Genomic DNA, 25,780 nt, shown 5'->3' on the forward strand with positions numbered 1-25,780 from the left:
GATCAAGTGCCGCATCAGGCTCCATGCTGACAGCTTAAAGGCTGCTTGGGATTCTCTCTCTCTCCCTCTCTCTCTCTGCCCCTCTCCCACTCATGCTCTCTTTCTCTCTCCCAAAATAAATAAATAAACTTTAGAATAAAAGAGAGAGAAAGGGAGATACGTGCAATTAGAATATCAAGCTCAGTGGTTCTGTCCAGTAATTCAGGTAAGTAAAGGCAAAGTAAGAGGCATATATGTATGTGCACCATGTGTGTATGTTTGTGTGTGTTTTCTAAGTATCCCTAATATAGTCATCTAAAGTATACTTTTCCTAAGCCTTGATGCTAGAAACCAATTAAAATATTTATCTGTATATTTGAATATCAGGCCAACCTTGCAGAGAGGAGCCTCTGCTGAGCCTCAGAGCTTGGGGTGAAACCCTGGGGGAAGATCATCTAAGCACCAATTAACCCACATCTAACACCTGGGTCATAAGATGGCCATGAAGCAGATTGCTCTCATTTGATCTTCAAGTTATCCTCCAGAACCATTAACCATAAGTAAGCACTTCATAATTTTTAGCCATGAATGATAAGAAAAAAAAAAAACATTTTCATTTCACTTAAACACTCCTATGGGACTACTGTCTATAGAGGCTTGATAGTTGAAGGTTTCTGCAATTCTTTACTTTCCTCAAACTTCAGAGAAGAGAATACCAGAAAGAAAACCATTCCCCAAGTAAGAGATCATAAAGTACAAAATGCTTCTGAATTTCTTTAATAAATCTTACTGTAATCCCCAAAACGTATGTCTTACAATGCATCCCATAAACTTGTGAATACATTCTACAGTGGTATGCACCCCCATACGGTTGGTAAGATCTCAAGATTTGAAACCTGATGGCCAGGGTCCAAACTCTATTCATTAACCTCATGACCTCGGGCCATCACCCTAACCACACTGCCTTCGTCCTGTCCCTTCTTCCTCATCTTGGGCAACAGGAATGTTGGCAGTAACAGTGCCTACTTCCTAGGACTATTGTCATGAGGACTGTCATGAATTAATCCACCTTAATAGGCTTAGCACACTCTCTAGAGCATAAAAAAGGACCCAATATATGTAAACAAGGTTAACATTATACAAAGGAAAGAAACAATACTATAAATCATTTAAAGACGAGTTTTAAGTTTTAAATTGTTGTCAGCAGATCCCTGCTCCTACTTCCCACAGAGACACTGAGACAAGCTTCTTCTGAGAGGACTTTTAAGTAAAACATCTAGAGATAAAGACACAGGCTAGCATACCCCAATTCAAATTACGTTCACACAAAATAATTTCCTGATGCTGACTGAAACTGTTGTCTTCTAAGACATTACCTTCTTGAAGCCCGAAAGCCTCAAAGTCTATAACTAGGAATGTAAGCAAATTAGAAGCCACTTTCTTTACACAGATTTCTCACTAACAAAATTCCACATCATGAACTTCTAATAATGTTTCTTGTCCACAGATTAATAATAACCAAGTTCAAAACCACATCATTTCCTTTTTCTGCCTCATTTCCTTCAAAGTGAAACATAATTCTTTCTTGGACCTAGAATAAAAATTTCCAGATTAACTAAGCAAATCGTTACCAGAAATGCAATTTTATAATACTACTATTTCAGGATACTCAAAACACATAAAACATCTGTGTGGTGTCTGTTAATACACAAAAATAACCTAAAAATGTGGTGTATACCACCTAAGTGGAAAATTGAGTCTATAACTAGAAGTGCAAACAGAAATCCACTCTAGAATCCATCAGTATTGTGTTTTGAAGTTCAGTTGGGAACATTTTAAGAACTGTGACACTTCCTTAAATCTTGGCCAGAGGTCAAAAACTGCTTGGCATGGATGTTTCATGTGCCCAACACAGTATTTTTTAAATTATTAAACTCAAATATTTTTAGGTGGGCCATGCCCTTTATTCACTCATAGGCCCTTAAAGGCATTTTGTTTTGCAAACCTTAACTAAAGCCCATCCTTACAGAGAAGAGATCAAAAGATAACTGTTAGTTAAATGGGTAACTCATTGATGTCCTAATAAAGGCCAGAGACTTGGAAAATTAAGGGTACTAACAGTATCATTCAGAAATTCTTATAGTTTGCTTGTTGCGTTAATTTTAAGTATATGCTTGCGGTGTATGTATCTAACAGTGGCTTATTCGATTAGGACAGCTGAGCTGAATTGTTAAAATTCGATAGCTAGATTCTAAAAGAAACCAGAAAATAGAGTTTTTAAAAACATGTTCCTGTGATATGAAAATTTGGGCTAAAATCCAAATTTTACATTATTTTCAAGAAATTAATCGCATTCAGTCAACAGTTGGTTTTTCCTCAAATAAAAGGAAATGAATTTGCTCGATGCAATATTTAAAGAGGAACTAGCTCCTACTGATCCATTTCCACGAATATTTATATATATACACACATAGAGACACGCACGTATATACACGCACTCAGAGTAGGGACTGAGCCCAACTATATAACTCTCAATTCTTTTCAGTTCCATTGTACTCTCTGGGAGATTCTATTCCACTTACAAATTAAAAATTAAGCCTGAGTCTGGGAGCCAAACAAGAGAACACTGGAGAGGACTTCCTAAAGCATTAGTTCGTGCATCACTCCAAAGATATTATGTTTTAGGCACTGATGAGGCACAAGCTAGCTGGCTTTATAGTCAAAATATTATTAGTTAGGCGTCCTTTTCAAATTAACAAGGAGGAAGGCTTCCATTCAGACAGCCCCAGTAAGCACACCCTTGTCTCCAGCTTCTTCAGAACACAAATACAAGGCACCCTGAAGTGAATTTGCTTCTGGGGGCCGTGCGCCTGAACTCTCCTGGATCAGTCTTTCTGAAGGTTCTGGCGAATTCTCCCTCCATCTTGGACTTGAGTGCTGTTGGGAGACTTCCCAGAGCGAAGGACATGGAGAAGGGAACCCCAGAGCAGACCGCGAGAGGGGATCCTCTTGAAGGCCTACTTCTTGGATACACCTGTTGGAAAGCACTTCTTTCTCTTTGGAATTCCGCCATTTCATTCTTCTGTTCTGAAACCAAATTTTCACCTATTGACAAAATAATTGGACAAAACGATCACTTATTCCATGTTACTTCACTTCAGTATTTTAAACTATAATTTCTCCTAGTATCCCTTCTATGAAATACCTTATTATGACAGCCAGCCTAGCAAAGTCCTTATCACTTTTCACTGGGCTCCTTCAAAAATATCTGAGAAATTACTTTAGTATAATATCCACACACTTATGAAACAAAACGACTGTGATAAAATGGTTACATCCTACAAGTATGACGTCTGATTTAACTCTCAATAGTTTAAAACATCATTTAGGCAATGCTAATTTATTTATAAAAAGGAAATGCCATTGACTAGTAATAATGTTTATTTTGTGCCAGGTGTCAAGGCATGCATGTTACGCCGAATACATAACTTAATCCTCACGGTGAATGCAAGAAGTCCTCATTTCACACGTATGAAAACTGGGGTTCAGAGTGATAAACCAGTTCAAAGTCATAGAGCTAGTAAAATGGAAGCACTTAGAACAGAATCCATGACTGTGCTACTCCAGTGCCCAGGCTCTTATAACATTTAGATTTCATCAGGAACTTCTAGAAAACTAAATTAAGAATACATTTTATAATGTTTTGATCAATTCCAGGCTTTATACAGTTTCCAAGTTTGATTACTCTAAGGATTTATCAAACTTGAAGAATTAGGCTCAATAAATAGCAACCAATTGTTGTACTTATGATAGTGGTTTCTAATTTGAGCCATATTCCACCTCACCCTACCGGAGTCTGTCTTTACTACTAACTTCTGTCTTTATCTGCTACATAGTCAACTGTGCCTGGTCAGAAAACTTCACAACAGGTTTCCTGACATCTCAAAATCCAATCACATTATTTTCCTGAGCATTACACTGCATCTTTACATGAACAATTTAGTGGATTTCTATTTTTAAAACAAAAACTAGAAAATTCTACATAAAAAAAATCATTGAAGTATTACCAAGTATTTTTCCCAATGAAGGAAAAAATTGAGATGGTCTTTTCAGATTGGGAAAACAATTTCTTCATTCTTTCAACCTGACTGGCAATTTCAAAATGGCTACAAAGAACCTGACCCCAGGCAAGTGAGTCCAAAAGACTGCCATCTCAGTTACAATCCTGTGGTTAAGGCTTTTCATAAGAAAACAGTACTAATGTGTACATACCAGAGCATTTGGTTCTATTCATGAACTCATTTATTATTTGTGGTGAGCATTTACTCCTAGAAAGCCTGCCAAGTATTTCTAGTGGGCTTTCACTAAGACATTTATTTGTGCCCACTGGTGCCACATTCATTATTTTCTTTTTCCCGTCGCTTTTCTGCATATCAAGAGTTGTTTCTGGGTGATATCTCAGTGGAAAAAAAAAAAATCAAAAAAGTTCCTTCACAATCAACAGTATTGAAACAAAGGTACATATTTGGGGAAAATCATAAATGAAAAGTTCTACCTCTCAACAAATACAAAAACAATTTCCAAATGGATTAAACAGCTAAACACAAAAACAAAAGTATAAAAGTTTTAGAAAAAACTAGAAGATATAATCACAGTCATGGAGAGATGAATTTTTTTTTAAGCATGACATAAAACATTAAGGTCACAAAAGAAAAAAAATAGAGCTGACAATATAAAAATGAGAAATTTCTGTGTAAATTAAGATACCACAAACATGAAAAAGCCACAAACTACTTTAAAGAATTAAAACCAGAGACTCAAAGAGATATTTGTGATCCATGTTCATGCATTATTCATAATAGCCAAAAGGCAGAAGCAACCAAAATGTCCACTGATGGGTGAATGCATAAATAAATGTGGTATATCCATACAATGGAATATTATTCAGCTTTAAAAGGTAAGGAAATTCTGACACATGCTACAATATGGAAACCCTGAAGATATGCTAAGTGAAATCAACCAATCACAAAAGGACAAATACAAATGATTCATTTGAAAGTACCTAGAACAGTCAAATCATAGGGACAGAAAGTGGTAGTTGCTAGGGGCTAGAGTGAGGGAGAAATGGGGAGTCACTGCATAATGGATACAGAGTTTCAGTTTTACAAGATGAAAAAAGTTCTGGAGACTGAAGGTAGTCATGACTGTGAAACAACGTGAACTAAGTACCTGATGCCACTAAACTGTACCCTCAAAAAAGGTTAAAATGGTAAATTTTAGGTTATGTATATTTTACCACAATGAAAGAAACCACCAACTTGGAGAGTCTGCAATGGCTGTAACAAGAAAATGTCACTAACTATAATATTCCAACTATTTTGATAACAGCTACAATAACTGCTACAAATAATACAGATAATAGCTAAAAAGTGGGAGCAATCCAAACACCCACGATGAGGATGGATAAACTGTGGTAAACCGTGTGATGGAATACTACACAGCCATGAGTACTGATGAGCTACTACTGCTTCCAAACATGTGAATGAATCTCACAAACATAATATTAAGGAAAAGAAGCCATATACCATAGAATTTGTACCGAATGATTCTGTTTATATAAACTACCCCCAAATAGGCAAAACTAATCTATGTTGTTAGAAGCCATGATAGTGGGTAGTCTCAGAAAAGGAAACAGTAACCGGGAGGCAATCTGCAAGGGACTACTGGCCTGGTGATAGGGTTCTACTGCTTGATCTGGGTGGTGGTAACACAGATTATTTGTCCTCTCCTTCAGAAAATCAAGATATATGTAGGGAATAATCCCATTTATATATCTATATTTTTATTTATATATTTATATATTTATTTATATTTATATTTATATTTATATTTATAAATATATTTATATATTTTATTTATATAAATATATTTATATTATTTATAATAAAATATTATTTTTATGTTATTTTATTTATTATGTATTTATTTTATTATATAATATTATTTATATAAAATATATTTATGTATTTATATTATATATATTTTTATATATTTATATATATAGAGATGGGATTATTTCCTACATATATCTTGATATATATATATATATACACATATATATACACATATATATATATGTATATATATAAATGTATATATTTCCTAGGGAAAGGAAGCAGGTAAGGAGAAACACATACACATGCACACACAATTCTGGGTCTCAATTCTAGGTCCCTATTATAAAATCAAAGTAGATTCCTCATAGGGTCCCTGTGAGGATAAATGACATCAAATGTAAGGACACATGGTAATCATGGTGCGTTTGTATTCATTTATTTTAAAGATAAAGATAATACATGGTTCATCAAAAAAATTAAAACAAGAGCCATTTATAAATGACAGTAGTAAATGAAGGAGTTGGGTTGGAAAGGTAGGAGATGAGTTTTCATTTTTAACTTTACCAATTTCCCCTTTGTTTGAAATGCCATGTGTTAATTGTGTAATTAGATGTATATGCAAATAAGAAAATGTGAAATTACTTCTGAGATGTTCACCAAATTCAGTGACATAAAAAGTATTCATTCCTCAGGCACTTGAATTTTAAAAACAATACAATCAACTATGTAACACTATACACCTGTGAATGAGAACTAGACGATAACATACAAACAAGGAAAACAGTTTGTTTTCTTGGAATGGACAGATTATGGTCATCCCCTCGTAAATATTCTCTGATATGCCTGCTGCATCCCCTTTCCAATAGTCTGTTCTTAAGAAGATGATATGTACTGGGGTGCCTGGGTGGCTCAGTCAGTTGGGCGTCCAACCGACTCAACTTTGGCTCAGGTCAGGATCTCACGGTTCTCAATGTGCAAATCCCACACTGGGCTTTGCACAGATAGCGCAGAGCCTGCTTTTAATTCTCTGTCTCCCTCTTTCTCTCTGCCCCTCCCCGCTAGTGCTCGCACTCACTCTCTCTCTCTCTCTCTCTCTCTCTCTCTCTCTCTCTCTCTCTCAAAAATAGATAAGCACTAAAAAATTAAAAAAAAAAAAGATGACATATACTATCAAAGATGTTCACATGGTCTCAGAGCACTGTGAGATCAAACCTAGCCACATTTCCTGTTTTAACACTTACTTCAAGTTCTGACTCAACCTCCCCAACCTGCACAGTTTCTCCCCTCTAACTCTGGAGACTTTTATCCATATCAGTGAGACACAGGTGGGTCCTACTGAGCTTCTGTGCCTCCTTAGGCCCAACGATTCCTCTAAGGATGAGACAGTTTCATCGCTAGACTCCCCAGGGGTATAGGGACCAGTCATACGGCTGTCCTCCCGAGACACGGAGATTAACATAAGGCTCCAGAGAGATACGTAACTTTGAGGACCACTGACCTAGCTCCTTTATTTGGCAGTATATCTAACCTTCCAGGTGATGTCTCCTATGTTATTGTCTCATAACATAGGAGACAATATTATCTGTTATTATCTAACTGTTCATGACCTTCTGCTTCATTTTCCCAGCTGCTCATATAAATTCCTGAGTGCGAAGAGTGTATCTCAGTCAGTCCTTATCAACACTCCTTGCTGCCCACTTCGCACAGTGTCTTGCACGCAGCTGATTTATCACATACACAGAATGGCTCAGTGACATAGAATTCCTACATTTGTCCCTGTTTTTGAAGTGAGAAACTGAGGCACAGAGCAGTCAATTAAGTTAGGGACTCATTAGTATCACACAATGAGGAAAGCACAGACTGGCGGATCCAGGCCAATTACACTCTACCACACCACGTAATGCTTCCTACAACTAGAAGCAGTTGGGTGTGGGGGGGTAGGGACAGATCACTTCCCTAGGGAAAGGAAGCAGTTAAAGAGAAAGAAAGAAAGGTTAAGGAGAGTTTCATCCAAAAATAACTGGTTTAATAAAATCCAAAGTTAGAAACCAGGTCATTTGTACCGAGGGAAGAACAGGTGAGCACAGTGGTTAACACAGAGACTGTGCTAACAACTTCAGTGCCTTGAAGCTAATTCAAAAAATCCAGGTGGATTGTAGCCTTGCATCACAAAAGGCAGCTCGGCAGATGGACTACCTGCTCATTTCAAATGTTGCCATCCCTCTTAGTCAAGTGCCTTGTGCAGTGAACATGCGGCACAACCATACAGGATAGCACCAGGTGAAGGAGAACACAACTCCAGTCAGGTAACCTGGGGTGAGAGCCCAATTCCCAAGCAGCTTCACTACGTGACATCAGACCTATCTGTGTTCACTTCTCTACATTTTCTCATCTAGAAAATGAGAATGATTACAGTGCTTATTTCACATGGTGATTATAAAATGATTAAATAGTCCAATACTAGTGGCTTAATGTACAAGAAAGGTTTGTAAGTATTGCAACTATGAAACTACTGCGCTTGACATAAGCCCAAAATGCAGAGTAATGAGATCTAGTTAGAGATATTTATGAGTCACACATTTGGGACTGGATTTGGGATTGGAAATGAAGAAAAAGACGGGGAAAACGGTTCCTGCTTTTGTAGAACATTACGTAGTCTACTCTGAAACCAGAGCAAACAATTAACGATACAAATGCCACATCCTTAGTGTTTCTCTTCATTTAGGAAGATTTAAGCATGCAAAAACCTAGACCTCTCAGCAAATGGACCTATTTCCACCCACTAAAAAATTGCGAAAATCATTTCAATAGCACTTTAGGGTCCAGCACCATACCTAGTACAACAGATATTTGCCAAACGCATGGGTTTCATTGTATTCCTTCAGAAATCAGGAGCAGTGGACATCTTCCTGCTCATTAGTACCTGTGATTCCTTTAGTCCCAAGCTGATGGCAAGTTTCTTTCGGTCTGTTTTGCTGATATATTTCTGCTTCTGAAACATTTTCTCCAGAGCCTTTCTCTGATCCTCAGAAAAAAACAGCTCTTCTTAAAATACCCCGCCGAGCTTTGGAGTTCGAGTCCTGGGTCAGGAGGGACAGCACATTCTCTTCTCCTAGAGGGGAAGACATATACAAAACCTGGTTAGCTTTATTAGTAAGAAGTCAGTCTGCCTTTCCCAGGACAGCATCTTCCTTCTCTGTACTATGGCCAAACACTCTTATCTCTGAACTCTGCACACTTTGAGCAGTGCTTCTTCCATGTTTTTGGTCATGGACTCCATTGAGAATCTGATAAATGCCCTTCGCTCCCCAATGAGATAAAAGTACATCTGCTCGCCCTCCCAATTTGGGTGCCACGTTAGCAAGTCCATGGTCCCATGGGGTGCCTGAGTGGCTCAGTTGGTTAAGTGTCTGACTTCAACTCAGGTCATGATCGCATGGTTCATGAGTTTGAGTCCCGCATTGGGCTCTGTGCTGACAGCTCAGAGCCTAGAGCCTGCTTCAGATTCTGTTTCCCTCTCTCTCTGTGCCACCCCCCCCCCCACTCATGCTCTCTCTCTCTCTCTCTCAAAAATAAACATTAAAAATTTTTAAATTTTTCTCTACTTCTTCATTTATTTATTCATTTGTTTTCTCTCTCAACAAAGTTTGAACACTTACCATATGCCAGGCCGTCTGCTCAATGCTACACATTGAGAAACAAGATAAATATATTTTATTATATGCATTACCTGTAAGATTTAGTGGAAGGCATTTATTTTTATTTATCTTATTTTTAACTTTTTAATACTACTTATTTTGCAATAAAATAAACAGCTTTTGAATTTTCAGTATTGTTCTTTTCTTCCTTTTTTTTTTTTTTTCCAGAGAGAGCGCACGCAAGCAGTAGAGGGAGAGAAATTCTTCATCAGGTTCCACCGGGAGGGCCTAGCATGGCCCAATGCAGGGTTCGATTTCATGACCCCGAGATCATGACCTGAGCTGAAACAAGAGATGGATGTTCAACCGAATGAGCCACCCAGGTGCCCCTGGAAGTCATTTACTCAACTAGCATCACAAATGTGAGGATGTATTCCTAAGGAGGCTGCCTTGGGAGCACAAAGCAAGGGTCTGATCTTAATCTGGGATGTCAAGGAAAGCTTACAGGAGTCAGAGATGTTCAATCTGAGAAAGGAAGTTTGGAAGACCCCCAATCACCACCACTCCCCAATCCAAGTGATCATCAACTCCTTCAGGTCAGAGATATTTACTACTTTTTCTGCCTTTTGCACAACTGGTTCCCACCCTCTGAGAGTTTCCTTCATCATTCACCATTTATTCATTCATTTGGCTTTCCAGCTGTGATAGGCAGAACAATGGCCTTCCCAAAGATTACATACTATGTATGTTCCCTAGAACCTGTAAATATGTCATATTACATTACAAGGGAAAAGTAAGGTTCCAAGTGTAGTATCAGTTGCTAATCAACTGACCTTGAGATTAGAAGACATCCTGGGGCATTCTAGGGTATCCAGGTGGGCCTAATGTGATCACAAGGGTCCTTATGAGTGGAAGAAGGAGAAAAACAAGGAAGTCATAGTCAGAGATTTACTCTCTCTGATGCTACACTCTTGCTTTGAAGATGAAGGAAGTGGCCACAAACCAAGAAATGCAGACGGCCACTAGAAACAGGGAAAGGCAAGAAACAAATTCTCCCCAAGAGCCTCCAGAAGGAACACAGCCCTGCTGACACTTGATTTTAGTCCAGTGAGACCCATTTAAGGCTACTGAACCCCATAAATATAAGATAATAAGCTTCTATTGTTTTAAGACAGGAGATTTGCAGAAATTTGTTACCACAGCAAAAGGACACTGATACCTGGTATCAGACTAACTGAGCTTATTTGAGGAAACCAGACACAGCACATGGTCCCTGCCCTTAAGGAGCTCACCTTCTCATGGGAGGACTAACACATGAACACCACAGCAGAATATAAGCACCAGGGGAGCAGGGACTCCAGTTTATGGCTATAGCTGGTATGCATTCTGGTGCTTAATAATTATTTCTTTAAAAATTTTTTTAAATATTTGTTTATTTCTGAAAGAGAGAGAGACAGAGTGTGATTGGGGAAGGGACAGAGAGAGAGAGGGAGAAACAGAATCTGAAGCAGGCTCCAGACTCTGAGCTGTCAGCACACAGCCTGATGCAGGGCTCGAACTCATGAGCCGTGAGATTATGACCTGAGCCAAAGTCAGATGCTCCACAGACTGAGCCACCCAGGCGCCCCAAAAATTACATCTAAATAAAAAAGCAAATGAATGCCTTAAGCCCTAGAATAGAATGCTCTATGAAATTCTCTGGTATCACAAAGGAGGAAGTAATTAGTTCAGAGAAAGCGGGTTGAGCCAAGTCTAAAAGAACAATCCAGTTCAAGAGAGAAAGAACCAAGGCCAACCTAAGCAGAGTGACTGCATGTCTAAAACCACTAAGGCACACCTATAAATGCAGAGAACAAACTGATGGTTGCCAGAGGGGAGAGGGGTGAAGGGCTGGGCAAAATGAGTTAAGGGGAGTAGGTAATACAGGCTTCCAGTTATGGAATGAGTAAATTATGAAAATAAAAGGCACAGCACAAGGAATATAGTCAATGATATTGTAATAGTAATGTATCGGGACAGATGGTAGCTATACTTGTGGCAAACACAGCATAATGTATCAACCTGTTGAATCACTGTGTTATACACCTGAAACTAATATAACCTTGTGTGTCAACTACACTCAACATTTTTCTAAAAAGCATTAAGGCATGAAGGAATAAAGTTTATCTGAGGAAAAGTAAACAGTCTTCAAGGCTGGGGAAAGGCATGAAGCAGCAGGTGCAAGCTGGCACCCTTATCCAGCCTGCAGATGGGCTTTGCTGGTCTTAGAATTCTGATTGAGCTGTCCACATTTCACAACTAAGAGATTTCATGTGAAGTCCAGGTTTCTGACATCTCTTCAAAGGGAACCACACTAGGCTCACCTTCCCAGAAAGTAAAGAGCTACCAGAGAACGCAGCAGGTGCCCCCTCTTGATGGAACATGTGGCCCCCAGTCTGTCACAGCCTCACCCAGCTTACCAGGCTCTTGAAGACATTTGGACCTTTGACATGGAGATTAGAGTGGAATGGGGCCAGATCATAGAGGATTATAAGAGTCTGGGACATTATCCAACAGTAGTGAAAACCAAGAGGAGATGTTTAATCAGGGTGTGACATGATAATGATAAACACACAGTACTCTGTACCATTGTATTTACTCTGTGTTAAGCCACTGACACACATTAATTCATTTAATCCTCCCAACCTATGCCATCAACATTACATACTATTATTTTCCCCATTTTACAGATGAATAAAATGAAGATCAGATAGTTTAAAAAACTTTGTCCAAGGGTACATGGCTAGGGTTTCAAACCCAAAACAACTCATTTCAAAACAAAGGCTCCCAGCTCCCAACCCTACACAATATATTCTAACACAATGTGACTTATATTTTAGGAAACAAGTGTCAACAAGTGAATAAATCTTGTCAAATCTCCTTCTGCAATATGATACTTCCTTTCCTATTGGCTAAAAGATTGCAGATCATCTCCCAATGTGTCTCTCAGCCCTGGTTTGTATCTCATTCTGGTTCCTCCTCACATTGCTAGAAGGACCACTGGCCTCTCCCTCTTTCCTTCCAGCTCTGTTACACTTGCATCTCAGAAATGCCATAGCTTCTGGGATGTAATCCAGCCTAATTCTTTGCAAAGGTCTGCTTTTACTGACGCTCTATCCATCCATTCTATCATGAGATCTTGGTTAGTTTTCCATCTAGAGCATCATTTCTTTCTTTTGCCTGTCACATGCCAAGGCCATATCTTGAAGTCATGTTTTGACAACTGCATTCACTATTTCTTTATCAAAGATTTAAGTAGCTTTATGAACTCTTGGTCAATAAAAAATATATATATCTCAATATGTTCTTTTTCTAAATGCTCTTCTCTGAATTTTTCTTGGTATAGAGACTATGGAATTGGCCCTCCTGCCACAGGGACTCAACTGTTGGGATGATGTCTCTCCAGCACAAAGGACTTTGAAATATGAGATACAGAAGAACTGGGCTTGGATCACTGCACTTACCTGTATGACTTAAAGCAAGTCACTCACTTCTTTCAGCTTATCTTACAGGGTTGCTCTAAGGATTTGATGACATAATACAAGAAAATTTCAGTGCCTAGCCCACAGTAAGGATCCCACAAATCTACCCACTTCCATTTGTTAGATTTCATTTGATTCTTTTTCTTAAAGTTTATTTATTTGGGGGGGGGAGGGCCGGGGGGGAGCACAGAGAGAGGGAGACAGAGAATCCCAAGCAGGCTCTGTGCTGTCAGCACACAGCCCAATGCAGGGCTCGAACTCACAAACCATGACCTGAACTGAAATCAAGTCAGATGCTTAACTGACTGAGGCACCAGGTGCCCCAGATTTCATTTGATTCTTCTAAGAACCATATGGCACAGACATCCTCTGTATAGATGAAGAGGACCTTGTGAATCAAAATTCTTGGCTCCTTCCTCTGGCTCACACTGTGTCTTTACTCAGATGTTACAACATGTCAAAATGGAAGGGAGGAAACATTTATAAAAGCCAGGGTTCCTGTCTGTGACTATAGGCTTCTGACCCCTGTCCTGGGCCTGTCTGTGAGCCTGACTACATGGTATCTCCCATACAGCCTAATAACTGTGTCCTCAAATTTAGCATGCCCTATCACTTGATTTTTTGATTCTGGCATTTTTAATTTGTTAATGTATATAATCTATCATTATGATAGCCATATGTATTAAAAATTGGGGGAAAAACTAAATATGCAAAGGTAAAGAAATGTATATGTATATTATACTATATCCACTTGGTGAAATTATTTAAAGAACTATGAAGATCAAGCAGCAGGAAAGAAAATCTGCTTTAATGCGTATGATAAGATCCATACTATGCTTACAACTAGATTAAAATGCAGGGGAAAAAAAGACTGAAAAAGCAAAAATAAATACTAAAATAGAGTACTGTACAGTTATGGACAAGTAATTCATATCTATTCTGCATTTTAAGTGTGGTCCTATTTTCTAAGGAAAACAAGCAAACACTATAGCAACCTTTTTGGGAATAATCTGGTGGAGTGATTGAGATGTCACTGAGTGACAAGTGAAGATGAATCCAATCCATCCTTCAGGTGCTCACAGTTGATAAGTGAAGATCAATCCATCCTTCAGGTGCTCACAGTTGATAAGGAGAGGTCCAAGAAATATACAGACAGCCACAACACAGTGGGATAAATAACCACAGACCACAGCAGAGAAAGTATTTAAGAGCCAGATGAGAAGCCACTTAGACTTGGAAGCTAACAGAGTAAGTCCTGAGAGAGAGGAACAGCTAGAAGAATAGCAATTCCTCTTGCTGGCAGCCTAGACAAAGGCAGGCAGAGCAGAGGGATTAGCATTTGCAGACTCACAAGTGAGAGGAGGACATGGCAAAACACGGTGGATCTGGAATCTCACACAGCTTGGTATCTCCAGATTGTGGGGTATGAATGGCAGAAACACAGGCGATAGCTAGATAGGTATATTAGGGCCCTGGTGGGGGCAGGGGGAAGGTTTTGCCTGAAAGAAGTTTATGCTGTAACTTACCCTAGAGGAAAGCCTTTCAAGGAGCACCTAAAATGCTGCTACTCAGCACTGTAGAAGGCCTGTATTTTCTGAGCTAATAAAACTTTTCATATCTATGGGGAAATGCACAGCAAATTTATGGACCTACAAGCCTAATTTTTAAAAATCTACATACATTTTTTTCTAAGCAGAGATTTTATAAGTAAGGACCATGATTCTCCCCCCTTTAGCCCCTTCTTCACCAAGGTCTACAAGTGTAAATAAAACAATGGGGTAACACATTTCAATATCCCTAAAACTTTTATTGGAAACTCATAGGTTTTCCTATAGAACTATTTTCAAGTAAAGACAAAGAAGATTCCCATTGAGAAAATCTACAAATAAATTATTCTCTCCAATGTGGTAAATACTAACATTTTGGAAGTCATGGACCCAAACCAGACTCAATCTCTGAGAAATCTGGAGTGGTTATGAAGGTCAAAGGGTTAATTCCTGGACCTGGCACCCTACAGACCTACAGTGAATATGATACAACTAATGAACAAGCAAAAAAATACAGCAACGATAAAGACTATGACATTCTTCCTTTCTTTGCTAGCTACCTGGTTTCTCTTAGCACTCCTCTCAATACACAAATCCTGCTGGTTTTCATTAGGTGATATGCCTTAGGTTCCTACTAAAAGAGTATTTATGATAAGATGCTACTTATACCGTTGACGCTCCTTTCCATGTCTCCCCACAGTCTTTTATGGGCTCTCTCTGGATCTAACCATAAACCACACCACGGAACCTACACCACCTCCATTCCTTCTAAGCCTATGAATATGTGCTCAAGTCTCTGCCTGCAAAACAAACATACAGACTTTAAGAACTTGTTGGTGACTCAAAATTCTTTCAGAAACTACTAAACTGTTATAAGCAACAAACACCTAGTAGAACTATGTCTAAACTCATGACAAATGTCTGACTTGTATGGAAACTTCCAGGTGACGATAAATTAAATAAATAATATAATATAATATAATATAATATAATATAATATAATATAATATAAAAATAAGCAGATATAGAGTTTAAGACACATAGAAAAGAGGCTTTAAAAGCCAGGGCCACCAATTCAATGTGCTACAGACTCTACCAATTTGGGAATATCACTATTTAAAATGTGGCTTCCATATATATGGGGCTCAACAGGTACTACTGTTATGTGCTCAGTACATACAGCATGTCATGTCTTCTTTACAACAATCCCCAGAGGGAGGTATTACCATCCTAATTTTCCACAGGAAAAAAACTAAGGTGCCAGAAAGTTAGGCTGTGCACTTGAAGTCAGTGAGACCAATCAATATTCTTTAAAATTATACCAAAGATTGTCAAAGTTATGAGTAGGCAAAGAGGTAAAGAGGTGAGAAGAGTCAGATTAAAGTGGCAGAGTGACCTAGGATAGAAAGTTTCAAAGGTGTGATTCCCTGGATCCTAAAATGGCCCCAAGGACCATTCCCCAGAAAATCCCTGTGTGACATGGGCCTGGTGAAGGGCACTCCAACTGGAGGTGTGCTGTGTGTAAATGACACGTTCGTGGAGGAGAGGAAGGAGGGTGACAGAGAAACAGAGCATTAGATAACTAATGGAACCCTTCATATTTTCACGTGTGGGGATGTAGTGTGTGTGTGTGTGTGTGTGTGTGTGTGTGTGTGTGTGTTTTATGTAATTCTTGTGGATTTGAGGCTTGGAAAAAGAAGATAGTGCCTTCCATGGCTCGCCTTATTTAAACTAGAAGTCTACCTTCCAATCTCTATATAATCTAGTACTTGGAAATGCTGTATTATAACACTTCATTATCATATCATATTCATTTGATTTAGTAAAAATCTTTCCCTTATAGTAAGCCTAAATTCAATTTCCATTAAACTCCACTCATTGGTCCCAATTCTATCCTTTACATCTATACTGAATATGGTATATTAATTTGACAATAACTCTCATGTTCTCCTTATTCTCTTCTCCAGGCCAAAAAATACTCAATCACTTTAGAAAATTCATGACCAGACATATAGATCCTTTGCAATTTTAGTTGCTGACTGCTTCCTGACCTGGTTTTTTATTTGCTCACTGTGCCTTTTAAAGTGGGGCTCTAGAACTAAACAGGTTCTAATAGGCTGTCTGACCATTAGAGTTTAGTAGGACTATTTATCTCCCTTGTTCTGGGCATTCTACTTCTAAACACATAATCCAACTGCCCCATATCATTCTGTAGACACATACTGAGCCAAGAGTATAACCCTTCCCTTCTTTGTTCTGTTCAGCCAATTCTCTTTCCTCTATTCTGTACTTGTGCTCTTCTTCTGGGGAATCTCAAATCAGGACTTTATTAGCTGCCGTGTTAGAGGTCCCACTATGGTCAGACAAGGGCTGCAGACGAGATCAGGAACAAGCACCCTATATCTCTAAGTAGCTCTGCTCCCCATCCCCCAGCCTCCACTACTTATGAACATTTGGGGAGAAAGGGAACTCCTTTCCTGGAAAGTTACTCAAATACTTTCACTGCCTCTGTAGAACCGTTGAATAGAGCCATCAACTTGGAAAATCTATTGTCTTTGAGTCTCCAACTCCTTTAAACATTCTTCCTGGTTGACCGACTGTCATTTATCTCTGGAACACCCCTCCCTTCACTATTGAGAAGTCAAAACCTATACTCAACTTACTGCATAAAACTGCTTAGGTTTTCAACAAAATAATCATGCTTCTTTCTTTATTAGCACAAAATGCTGCATCCCTCTGAAGATCTGAGAGTGCTAACAATAAATCCTCACAGAAGGACTGCTATAGGTCTTGTTGCTTTTCTCAGGGCACCCAGACTCCGGCTGAGAACAGTGAAAGAGAACACAGGCAGGTCAGGTGGCAAGAATACTAATCAGAGCATCGCCCATCTCTGACAGTGACGCTCAAGACCAACCTACGTTCACAATAATAAAAGTAATGGCCCTTCCCTTCTGTAGTCAACAAAATCCTAAATTTGAATTTGGACAGTATATTATGTTCTTTAAAGTTTCACAAAGAAGAGGAAATAGCAAAATGATCTTAAGATGTAGAATAGAAGTTCATTTCCCAAGGAAGAGGCAGAGCAGTTTGTCCCAGAATATTTTCCTGCTTATATTTTCATCCTACTACTCTAAATTTAAACTTTGTCTTTTAATGCATAGAATTGTTGAACGATCACATGCAAGTTGAGTACTCAAAGACAAAATGAAATAATTATCTGATTAATTCAATTAGCCATTCTACCTAATTAAGACTCCCGCACTTTTTCAGGTGGTTTTTTTCCCTCCACAAGTTTCCATTTCATTTTAGCTGAGAAATGTGTGATTTTGAAAAGAACCTTATGGATGTAATATCAAAGATTTTCCTTCCACTGCTTTGGGGGAGGGGAGAACTTTTACCACTGCCTTTTAATGTTTCCCCACTGTAAGGGTTGTGCTTAAATAGCCTATTAAACTATTTATTATATGTGAGAAGGGCACTGGATGAATGATTGTTTCCACATTGCAACAACAAATCAGTCATAAATCTAAAAGGTTAACAAGAAAAGCGAAATCAATTTTATACAAGTGAATCATGTTACAAGAGTCAAAATGATATTTTACTTGCTTGTTAGGAACCTGTTGATCCGATCCTACACTTTAGAAAGAGTGAAGTCAATTTTGTGAGGGCCACCGATTTCATTGCTTATTAAAATGTTTACTATAAACCTTGATTTTGGCTGTCCACACATGTCAGCACATTTTGGTTGAAATTTAATACAAGATTACTTGGACAGTTCATTTTCCTCCGTCTGTGCAATGGAAAAAAAATGTAAATGCTTGGGCATAAAAACTGTTCTTATTATTAAAAAAAGAAGAAAAAAAAGAAAATCTAGTAAATGCCTTAAATAAAAAAAGATTACTGTGCAGATGTAAGCCTTATTAACGTTCTTTGGTATCATGGTTATTTATGTAAAATTCTTTATTGACAGCCTAAATCCACCATTTCATTATTATTTGCTGCTAATACAATGAACATTATAAACAAAAAAATTAAAAAGTCATTTCAGATTTATAACTAATGAGACACGAAAGTTTATTAAAAACACTTGTGGCATCTCTAAAGTGTTTTTAAAATGCCAACCTCAGAAATGGAGACAAACCAAGTACAGCATTCTCTATGCTTGATCTGAGCTGTGCTGATTTACCCCTTATATGTTTTATTAAATAAAAAAGATAAACATAGGACTTAATAGGCCTCTAGGGATAGATGCCACAATATATTACAGTTACGCCAAAGGCATAAAGTGGGAAGAACTGAGAGGCAGATGGAGGAAAATGAGTCTTGCTTAAAGTAATTTTTCAAGCAATTGAGAGTATGATGACGTTCTCTAGGAAATGTCTTTAGAATTACTTTTATGTGCTCTATTTATCAAACTGGCCTGGGCATTAGTGTAAAGTGTAAAGTAATTTATAGGGCTTAGAGATTTTCACCAAAACATTCCTATGAAATGACTAAACATATACACGCACACATACATGAATGTCCACCTGTTACGTGGGTTTTTTTTTCATATTTATTTTTTGAGGGGAGGGGGCAGAGAGAGAGAGAGAGGAGAGAGAGGGACAGAGGATCTGAAGCAGGCTTCCACGCTGGCAGCAGTGAGCCCGATGTGGGGCTCAAACTCGTTAGATCATGACCGGAGCCAAAGTCGGATGCATAACCAGCTGAGCCACCCAGGTGCCCCTACACAGGGTTTTTTTGTCCATTACGCTACATTGCCAGAGAGTCTTTAAAATAGAAGTCCAGTATGATATCAAAGGGAAGTAACGGAAACTAGGTGTGGGATCTCTTTTAATCTCTACCCCAGGAATGCAACACCAAAGATTTAATCTCAGAGACGCCACAATGCTATAGTAGCAGAGATTTGGGACTTAGGTCTCTACTCCAGCAGCCTCTCCCTGCTACTCTAATATATGGTGACAAATGTCTCCTTAATTTGCACAACAGTTTTCAATTGCCCTCACAGGAGACCACCTTGAAGGAGCGAGTAAAAGGTTTAGTCATGGTTTCTATTTTTCTATTTGAATCTATACATTCTAGTTAAATGGACAATTAATAGGTCACTTCCAAAATAGTGGTGTATCAGTCCTGGTTAATAAACGATCCCAGAGTTGATAATGGGCCCTATGTATTCAGCAAGTCCTGTATACACTCAGCTCATCCACTAAATCCCTTTTCAGGTGGACAGGGTTATATGGGAAGATGAGCTAGAATGAGTCTATAAAAGTCAGTTTCATTCACTGCTTTATTTTTCAGTCAAGTGCTTTAAATGGTGTCCAGAAATTCACTTGGAATGTGAGACAGGAGAAAAGATGGACACACAGAGCCTTGCTTTATGACCATACAAAAGGGCAACTGACCCTTGCCCAAGCCTTTTCCATGTGAAATGGCTCCTAAAGTTCATCTGCACAGTGAAAAATCGTGGTGAGGTCGCGTGTGGATGAGTCAAGTGAAAGTGACGATTGGTCACGGGTCTGTCGCCCATTGTGGCTGGGTCCCTGCCATGTAAAGTGCTCTGTGGGAAAGTATCGGCCCCCTAAAGAGATGCTCAGAAGCCTGCAGCTCATTAAACGGCCAGCATTTGCTGCCTCACTTGTCAGGAATCATCCTGTTGAGCAACTGCTCTCCTGAAACATTCATAAAACACATTCACGGGAGGCAACAGGGACCTGAATCCGACCGTGATAGAGCTCTGTACTTCAGGCTGACTCAACTCCTTCTATTTCACTTTCCACCTGACAGAGGGGTTAACCTGAATAAAAGTTTTCTCTGGGCAGTTGAAATAAGTGTGCTGGCCTCTACCAGAGTAGAGTAGAGCTTACTGGACTTCTTCATCACACACTCAGAATCTCTGCCTACAAACTCTTACTTGACCTAGAAATCTCAAGATCAAGGTGAACTTTATTTCTTTTTAGTTCGACATTGCTCTTTTTGAGTGTGTATGTGTGTGCATGCTTGCACGCTCTAAAAGTTTTTTCAGAGTTGTTGTTCTCACTCCACCCCTGGACATTTTAAATTTTGAAATTTTTGAGGAAAAGTTCTCTTGAAAATATTTCCTACAACTCTGGTGGGTTCTTTTCAAGATCATAAAGAGGACATATTTCTCTCCTTTCACAATCTGGACAATTTTTATTATTTTCTATGAACACCTAGTGACTTTCTGTGTTACATTCTAAGTTGAATAGAAATTTTATACAGCACAATTTCTTAGCCTTCCTTCTTTCTTTTTTCTTCTCTAAATGAGTATTGCTACACGTTTCAGAAAGAGCCAAATCAGTCCCTCTGAGATCTTTTATATCAAATGGAAAACAAGTCACTTTCCTTGGTGTATCAGCCCTGGGTTTCAATGCCATTAGAAACGGCTCACAATTGCTCAGTGTGCTGAGGTCTGATAAATCTCTGGAAACCTCCTGAATAGGATCGCTGTGATTTTTAGTGAGGATTTAGCTCCTTGCCATGGCATTACCAATTAGTTTTCCAGAGCACATTAAATCCTGCTGCTTTGGTTTACAGAATAACTGAGGCATTGCTGATGAAGCATAAAAACTTACTTGCAAAAGCAGTGGGGGATGCTGGGCGCCGACAGGACCCACCACAGCATGCAGAGTAGAATGGTGAGGCACTCAGGAAGAAAGGTTTGGAAGACGCTGCGGAGAAAGCATTGATCTCATTGATGAGCCATTTCTTTTAGACCATATTCAAAATTCTAGTTTCCCAAAAGTCACTGAGTAAAACACTCCATTTTCTGAGCCTTTACTTGGCTGGTTATAACTCTGACTGAAATTAACATTATTCTAAAGTAGCCTTTATCTGTCAAAGAGATTACCACACATTTAATCGAGATGTGGAAGACGCAGTGGAAAGACAAATTGATCAAAACCAAACCTATAATTTTCTGTGTGGTCATAATTACAAGTAGTACATATCAAATACTCCTTTATTCACAATATCCTAGAGCAACACACAGGACAACTATCTGTGGTGATGAATGTCCTTTATCCCCACTGTCCAATATGGATCTATTTCCCACATGGCTCCTGAGATATGTGGCTAATGTAACTGGGTAACTGAATTCTCAATTTAAGTTATTTTAAAATAAATACACTCGTGTGGCTAGGAGCTATCATATTATTGAATGGCACAGCTCAAGATATGATACTTACCGAGGAACAAATGGAAAGCAGAAAGTAAAAAATTAAATATAAAAACCAATTTGAATGTTATATGCTTAATTTTTTAGAAGAGATTATATTACTCTACTGTTTATTTTCAGAAAATTCTTCAAAATAGTTAGTTGGATTCGAAAGTGGTAAGAGATAATCTATTGAGCAATTCCATAACAAAATGGTTTTTTTTGTTCTGATCACTTTTACATGTTCAAAAGTATTTGAGAATAATAGCATTTTATCTCAAGAGAAACTAGTTAACCTGAAGATATCTGTGTTTGTAGTATAGGGATTTACCATATATCTGTCCTGCTCACTTTATTAAACTATACTATTCATAACATTTTCAATACATGTACACAGAATAGGTATCATTACTCTTATAAGGAAAGAAATTTTAAATTCTGTTTCTCAGTAGATGATAAATAGCTAAAAAGGATGTCACAGAACATTAGTAAGAGCTCTTCTTTACTGAGCACTTACTATATGTCAGGCTTTTGTTAAACACCTTAAATACCCTATGTCCTTTAGCATAATGAGATATAATATAAACGTGGGTGAAAGTTCCTGAAGGTGGACAACTTGCTTTTGCTATCGCATACCCAAAAGAGTACGTAGCACATTGTAAATGTCAGCAAACTTTCAATAAATGAATGTATAAAACCAAGCCTAATAGTTCATTTTCTGTGTGGTCATAATTATAAGTAGTAATTAGTAAAACTAAGAAATAGGAAGCCTCTCTCGACCTTCTTAGGCAGAGAATGAGGATCAGGAATGAACCCCTTCCCTCTCCCCAGACACATCTTGAAATATAGTATCATCCATAACAGATGACCTTGAAATCTAGAACATGACTTGAAAATAAATATTTTTATAACTCTCCCTACATATTCAATGGCAACTTTTTTCTTATTTTAATCATATTTAGTGAATATTATTTTGATACGAATACCATACCTTTTTCAAGAACACAGTAATTTCAGACTTGTATTTTAACCAAGTGATAAGCATGTGTTTACTTTCGCCAATATTTTTGAAGGATATATCAAAATAAGTGTATTGCCCAATAAAAATCTAGGTTCTTAATGCCTTCAAATTGCAAATTAATCACACATGCAGGTTTTTTCTATAACATAACGGAAAGTTGCCAATATTTGTATTCTTAGTTTTTTAATATCCAAGTTTTCAAATAATAAAACATTAGTCTTAATGATATTTCAAGGGGTGCCTGGCTGGCTCAGTCAGCGGAGCATGCAGCTCTTGATCTTCAGATTGTGAGTTCAAACCCCACAGTCGGTGTAGAGATTACTTAAAAATAAAATCTTTTAAAAAATGATACTTTGAAAATATAGCAACTAAGCAAAGTATGAAAAGGAAATCCATCTTGGTGTTCAAAAAATTCTATAAAACTAAAAAAACATTTTTTTCTAAATAGGCTCCATGCCCAACTTGGGGCTTGAACTCACCACCAGACCCTGAGATCAAGAATTGCACATTCCCAACTGAGCCAGCCAGGCACCCTATAAAACTTTTTAAAAATTTTACTGTTATCATAAACTGTTCTAACACTGACTATAAAACCACCAAAGAAAAGATAAATCATTTCATTTTAATATCTTATGAGAAAATGGCACTATTTAGGCAGAGTTACATTTTCCAGTATTCTAGGAATATTTGAAGTACTTTGAAAAATAAAAATCTATTTCTACATATAAAAATTGTCACATTATGTTGATTCTCAAGCATTTTCTGTTAAATTATTTCATCTCAAAATAAACACTCCATATAATTAAGTCATGGCTACTGTGCAGTTTGGCACAAAATGCAATGCTGCATTTACATACATGTAATAACACATTTATCATGATAGCTGGAAAAAACACACATGAAATAAGCACACTAGTGATACTATTAAAATAACCATGCATTATAATATGTACAAATTACAAATTTTATCATTCTAGCCAAACTGTTTCTCAATCTAACCCTATGGCCTAAAAAATATAAAAATAAAAGATAAAAAAAAAATGAGTGGGGCGCCTGGGTGGCTCAGTCGGTTAAGCGGCCAACTTCAGCTCAGGTCATGATCTCACGGTCCGTGAGTTCGAGCCCCGCGTCGGGCTCTGTGCTGACAGTTCAGAGCCTGGAGCCCGTTTCAGATTCTGTGTCTCCCTCTCTCTCTGACCCTTCCCCGTTCATGCTCTGTCTCTCTCTGTCTCAAAAATAAATAAACGTTAAAAAAAAAAATAAAAAAAAATGAGTGGTTCATTTGAGACAAGCAATCAATTAAATTCATTTGTGATAAATGAAATTCTGAGATATACAATCTTAGTGCTAAATTTAACCAGAAGAAGTTTTCATTGAGTAGTTTGTTATATTACTATGTATTACCTTATCTTAATAGAGTGAAGCTATAATCAAAATGACATACCATCTACAGTAATAAACTCTTGTGGCTAAGGAACTACATGTGACATGACCAGGCTTCAGGTTCTCTTGTGTAGAATTTCCTTACCATGTTAAAACATCTCTTTGACATACATATATTTACACAGTCAATTCATGGTTTCCATACATAAATACACCTTGTTGAAGCTGGTTTCTGTGAAAATTGTTGTGAAATTCCAATTAAGTGCTCCATTTTTTTTTTTTTACATGTGCCTACTTTGACATAAGTCAAATGCTCATCCAGCTGAACCTATGACTGCAGGGGTGTCAAATGGCACTAGGAAATAACCATTTTAAACAATGAAACGCATTAAAGATATATATATATATTACAATTTTAAATGTTTGTCAATCATATACTTTTTAAAGGAATAGCAAGAAAGGAAACTCAGCTGTGATGAAAACAAAGTAACAAGTTGATAGATGTGTTAAAACTTTTTTAAGTCTTTGAGAACTACTTAGAAGATGCTCTGAAAAGGACAGAAAACAAGGCAATTTCATCCTCATATGCACTTCAAAGCCCATTAATGCAGACTAGATGAAGTCACTTTATCACTGATTATACTGGGAACAACTCATTATAGGCTCACTGAACAATATTTACAACAATATTTAAGGAGTGCCTACTACATGCCATGCACTGCTATGAATTGAACACACACTATCTCATCCACTCATTAGCATTCAACCTCAAATGGGTATGCATCTGGAATGTGAACACTGTTTTGGGCAATTTTTTTAATGTTTATTTATTTTTGAGAGAGACAGAGACAGAATGTGAGTGGGTAAGAGGCAGAGAGAGAGGGAGACACAGAATCCGAAGCAGCCTCCAGGCTCTGAGCTGTCAGTACAGAGCCCGATGTGGGGCTCGAACTCACGAGCTGTGAGATCATGACCTGAGCTGAAGTCAAGACACTCAACCAACTGAGCCACCCAGGCACCCCGGCAATTTCTTTTTTAAAAAAGGACAAGAGAAACACAAATATTTTAGAATAATATTTAGTTATTAGCCACGAGAGATCAGGGTTTCATGCACAGATACTGCCAGTTATTCATAAGAGCTGGAGCCCAGAAAATTGACACATCTCCCAAGCTTTCCATAAGAGAAAATCAAATGGACTTTCCTATCAAAAAAAAAACGTACACTGTCAGGTTCGGCATGATGTTAGGTTCTGTTAGCACAATACTTCAGGATACTCCGAATTCTGTATCTCACCAACAAACCTAATTTCCAGTTTCTGTGGAAATCTTGTTACCAGTTACCAATAAATAACTTAAAACTTTTGGAACTAAACTGTCTGAATCCAAATGACTAAAATCACTTATTCACAGAAAACCTCATGAGCTTTTCACTTCTTAATAAGATGTTCTGACTTATCTGAAGCCACAGAATCAAAATACCTATTAATTATTTTGAACATTTATCTAAGATGGAGACTTAGAGCCAATTTAATGGTGAACCGGCCTGATTTCTTTTTAAACTTAACAAGATGGTTCTGTGATACAATCATCTCATAGCCGAGGATGGTTACGAGCCTAACT

At 37.9% G+C, this 25,780-nt stretch overlaps 1 protein-coding gene across 1 annotated transcript in view; it reads right to left on the bottom strand.

The window, feature by feature from the left end:
* Positions 1-740: 740 nt before the first annotated feature.
* Positions 741-25,780, bottom strand: part of DBX2 (developing brain homeobox 2) — a 35,364-nt gene continuing 10,324 nt past the window's right edge. The window contains 4 exon segments of the mRNA XM_043563472.1: positions 741-3,084; positions 8,800-8,910; positions 8,912-8,988; positions 21,176-21,271. Of these exon segments, the coding sequence (XP_043419407.1) occupies positions 2,755-3,084; positions 8,800-8,910; positions 8,912-8,988; positions 21,176-21,271 (614 nt within the window). The 3' untranslated portion in view covers positions 741-2,754.

This window comes from Prionailurus bengalensis, chromosome B4 (genome assembly GCF_016509475.1).
Source record: "Prionailurus bengalensis isolate Pbe53 chromosome B4, Fcat_Pben_1.1_paternal_pri, whole genome shotgun sequence".
NCBI lineage: Eukaryota > Metazoa > Chordata > Mammalia > Carnivora > Felidae > Prionailurus > Prionailurus bengalensis.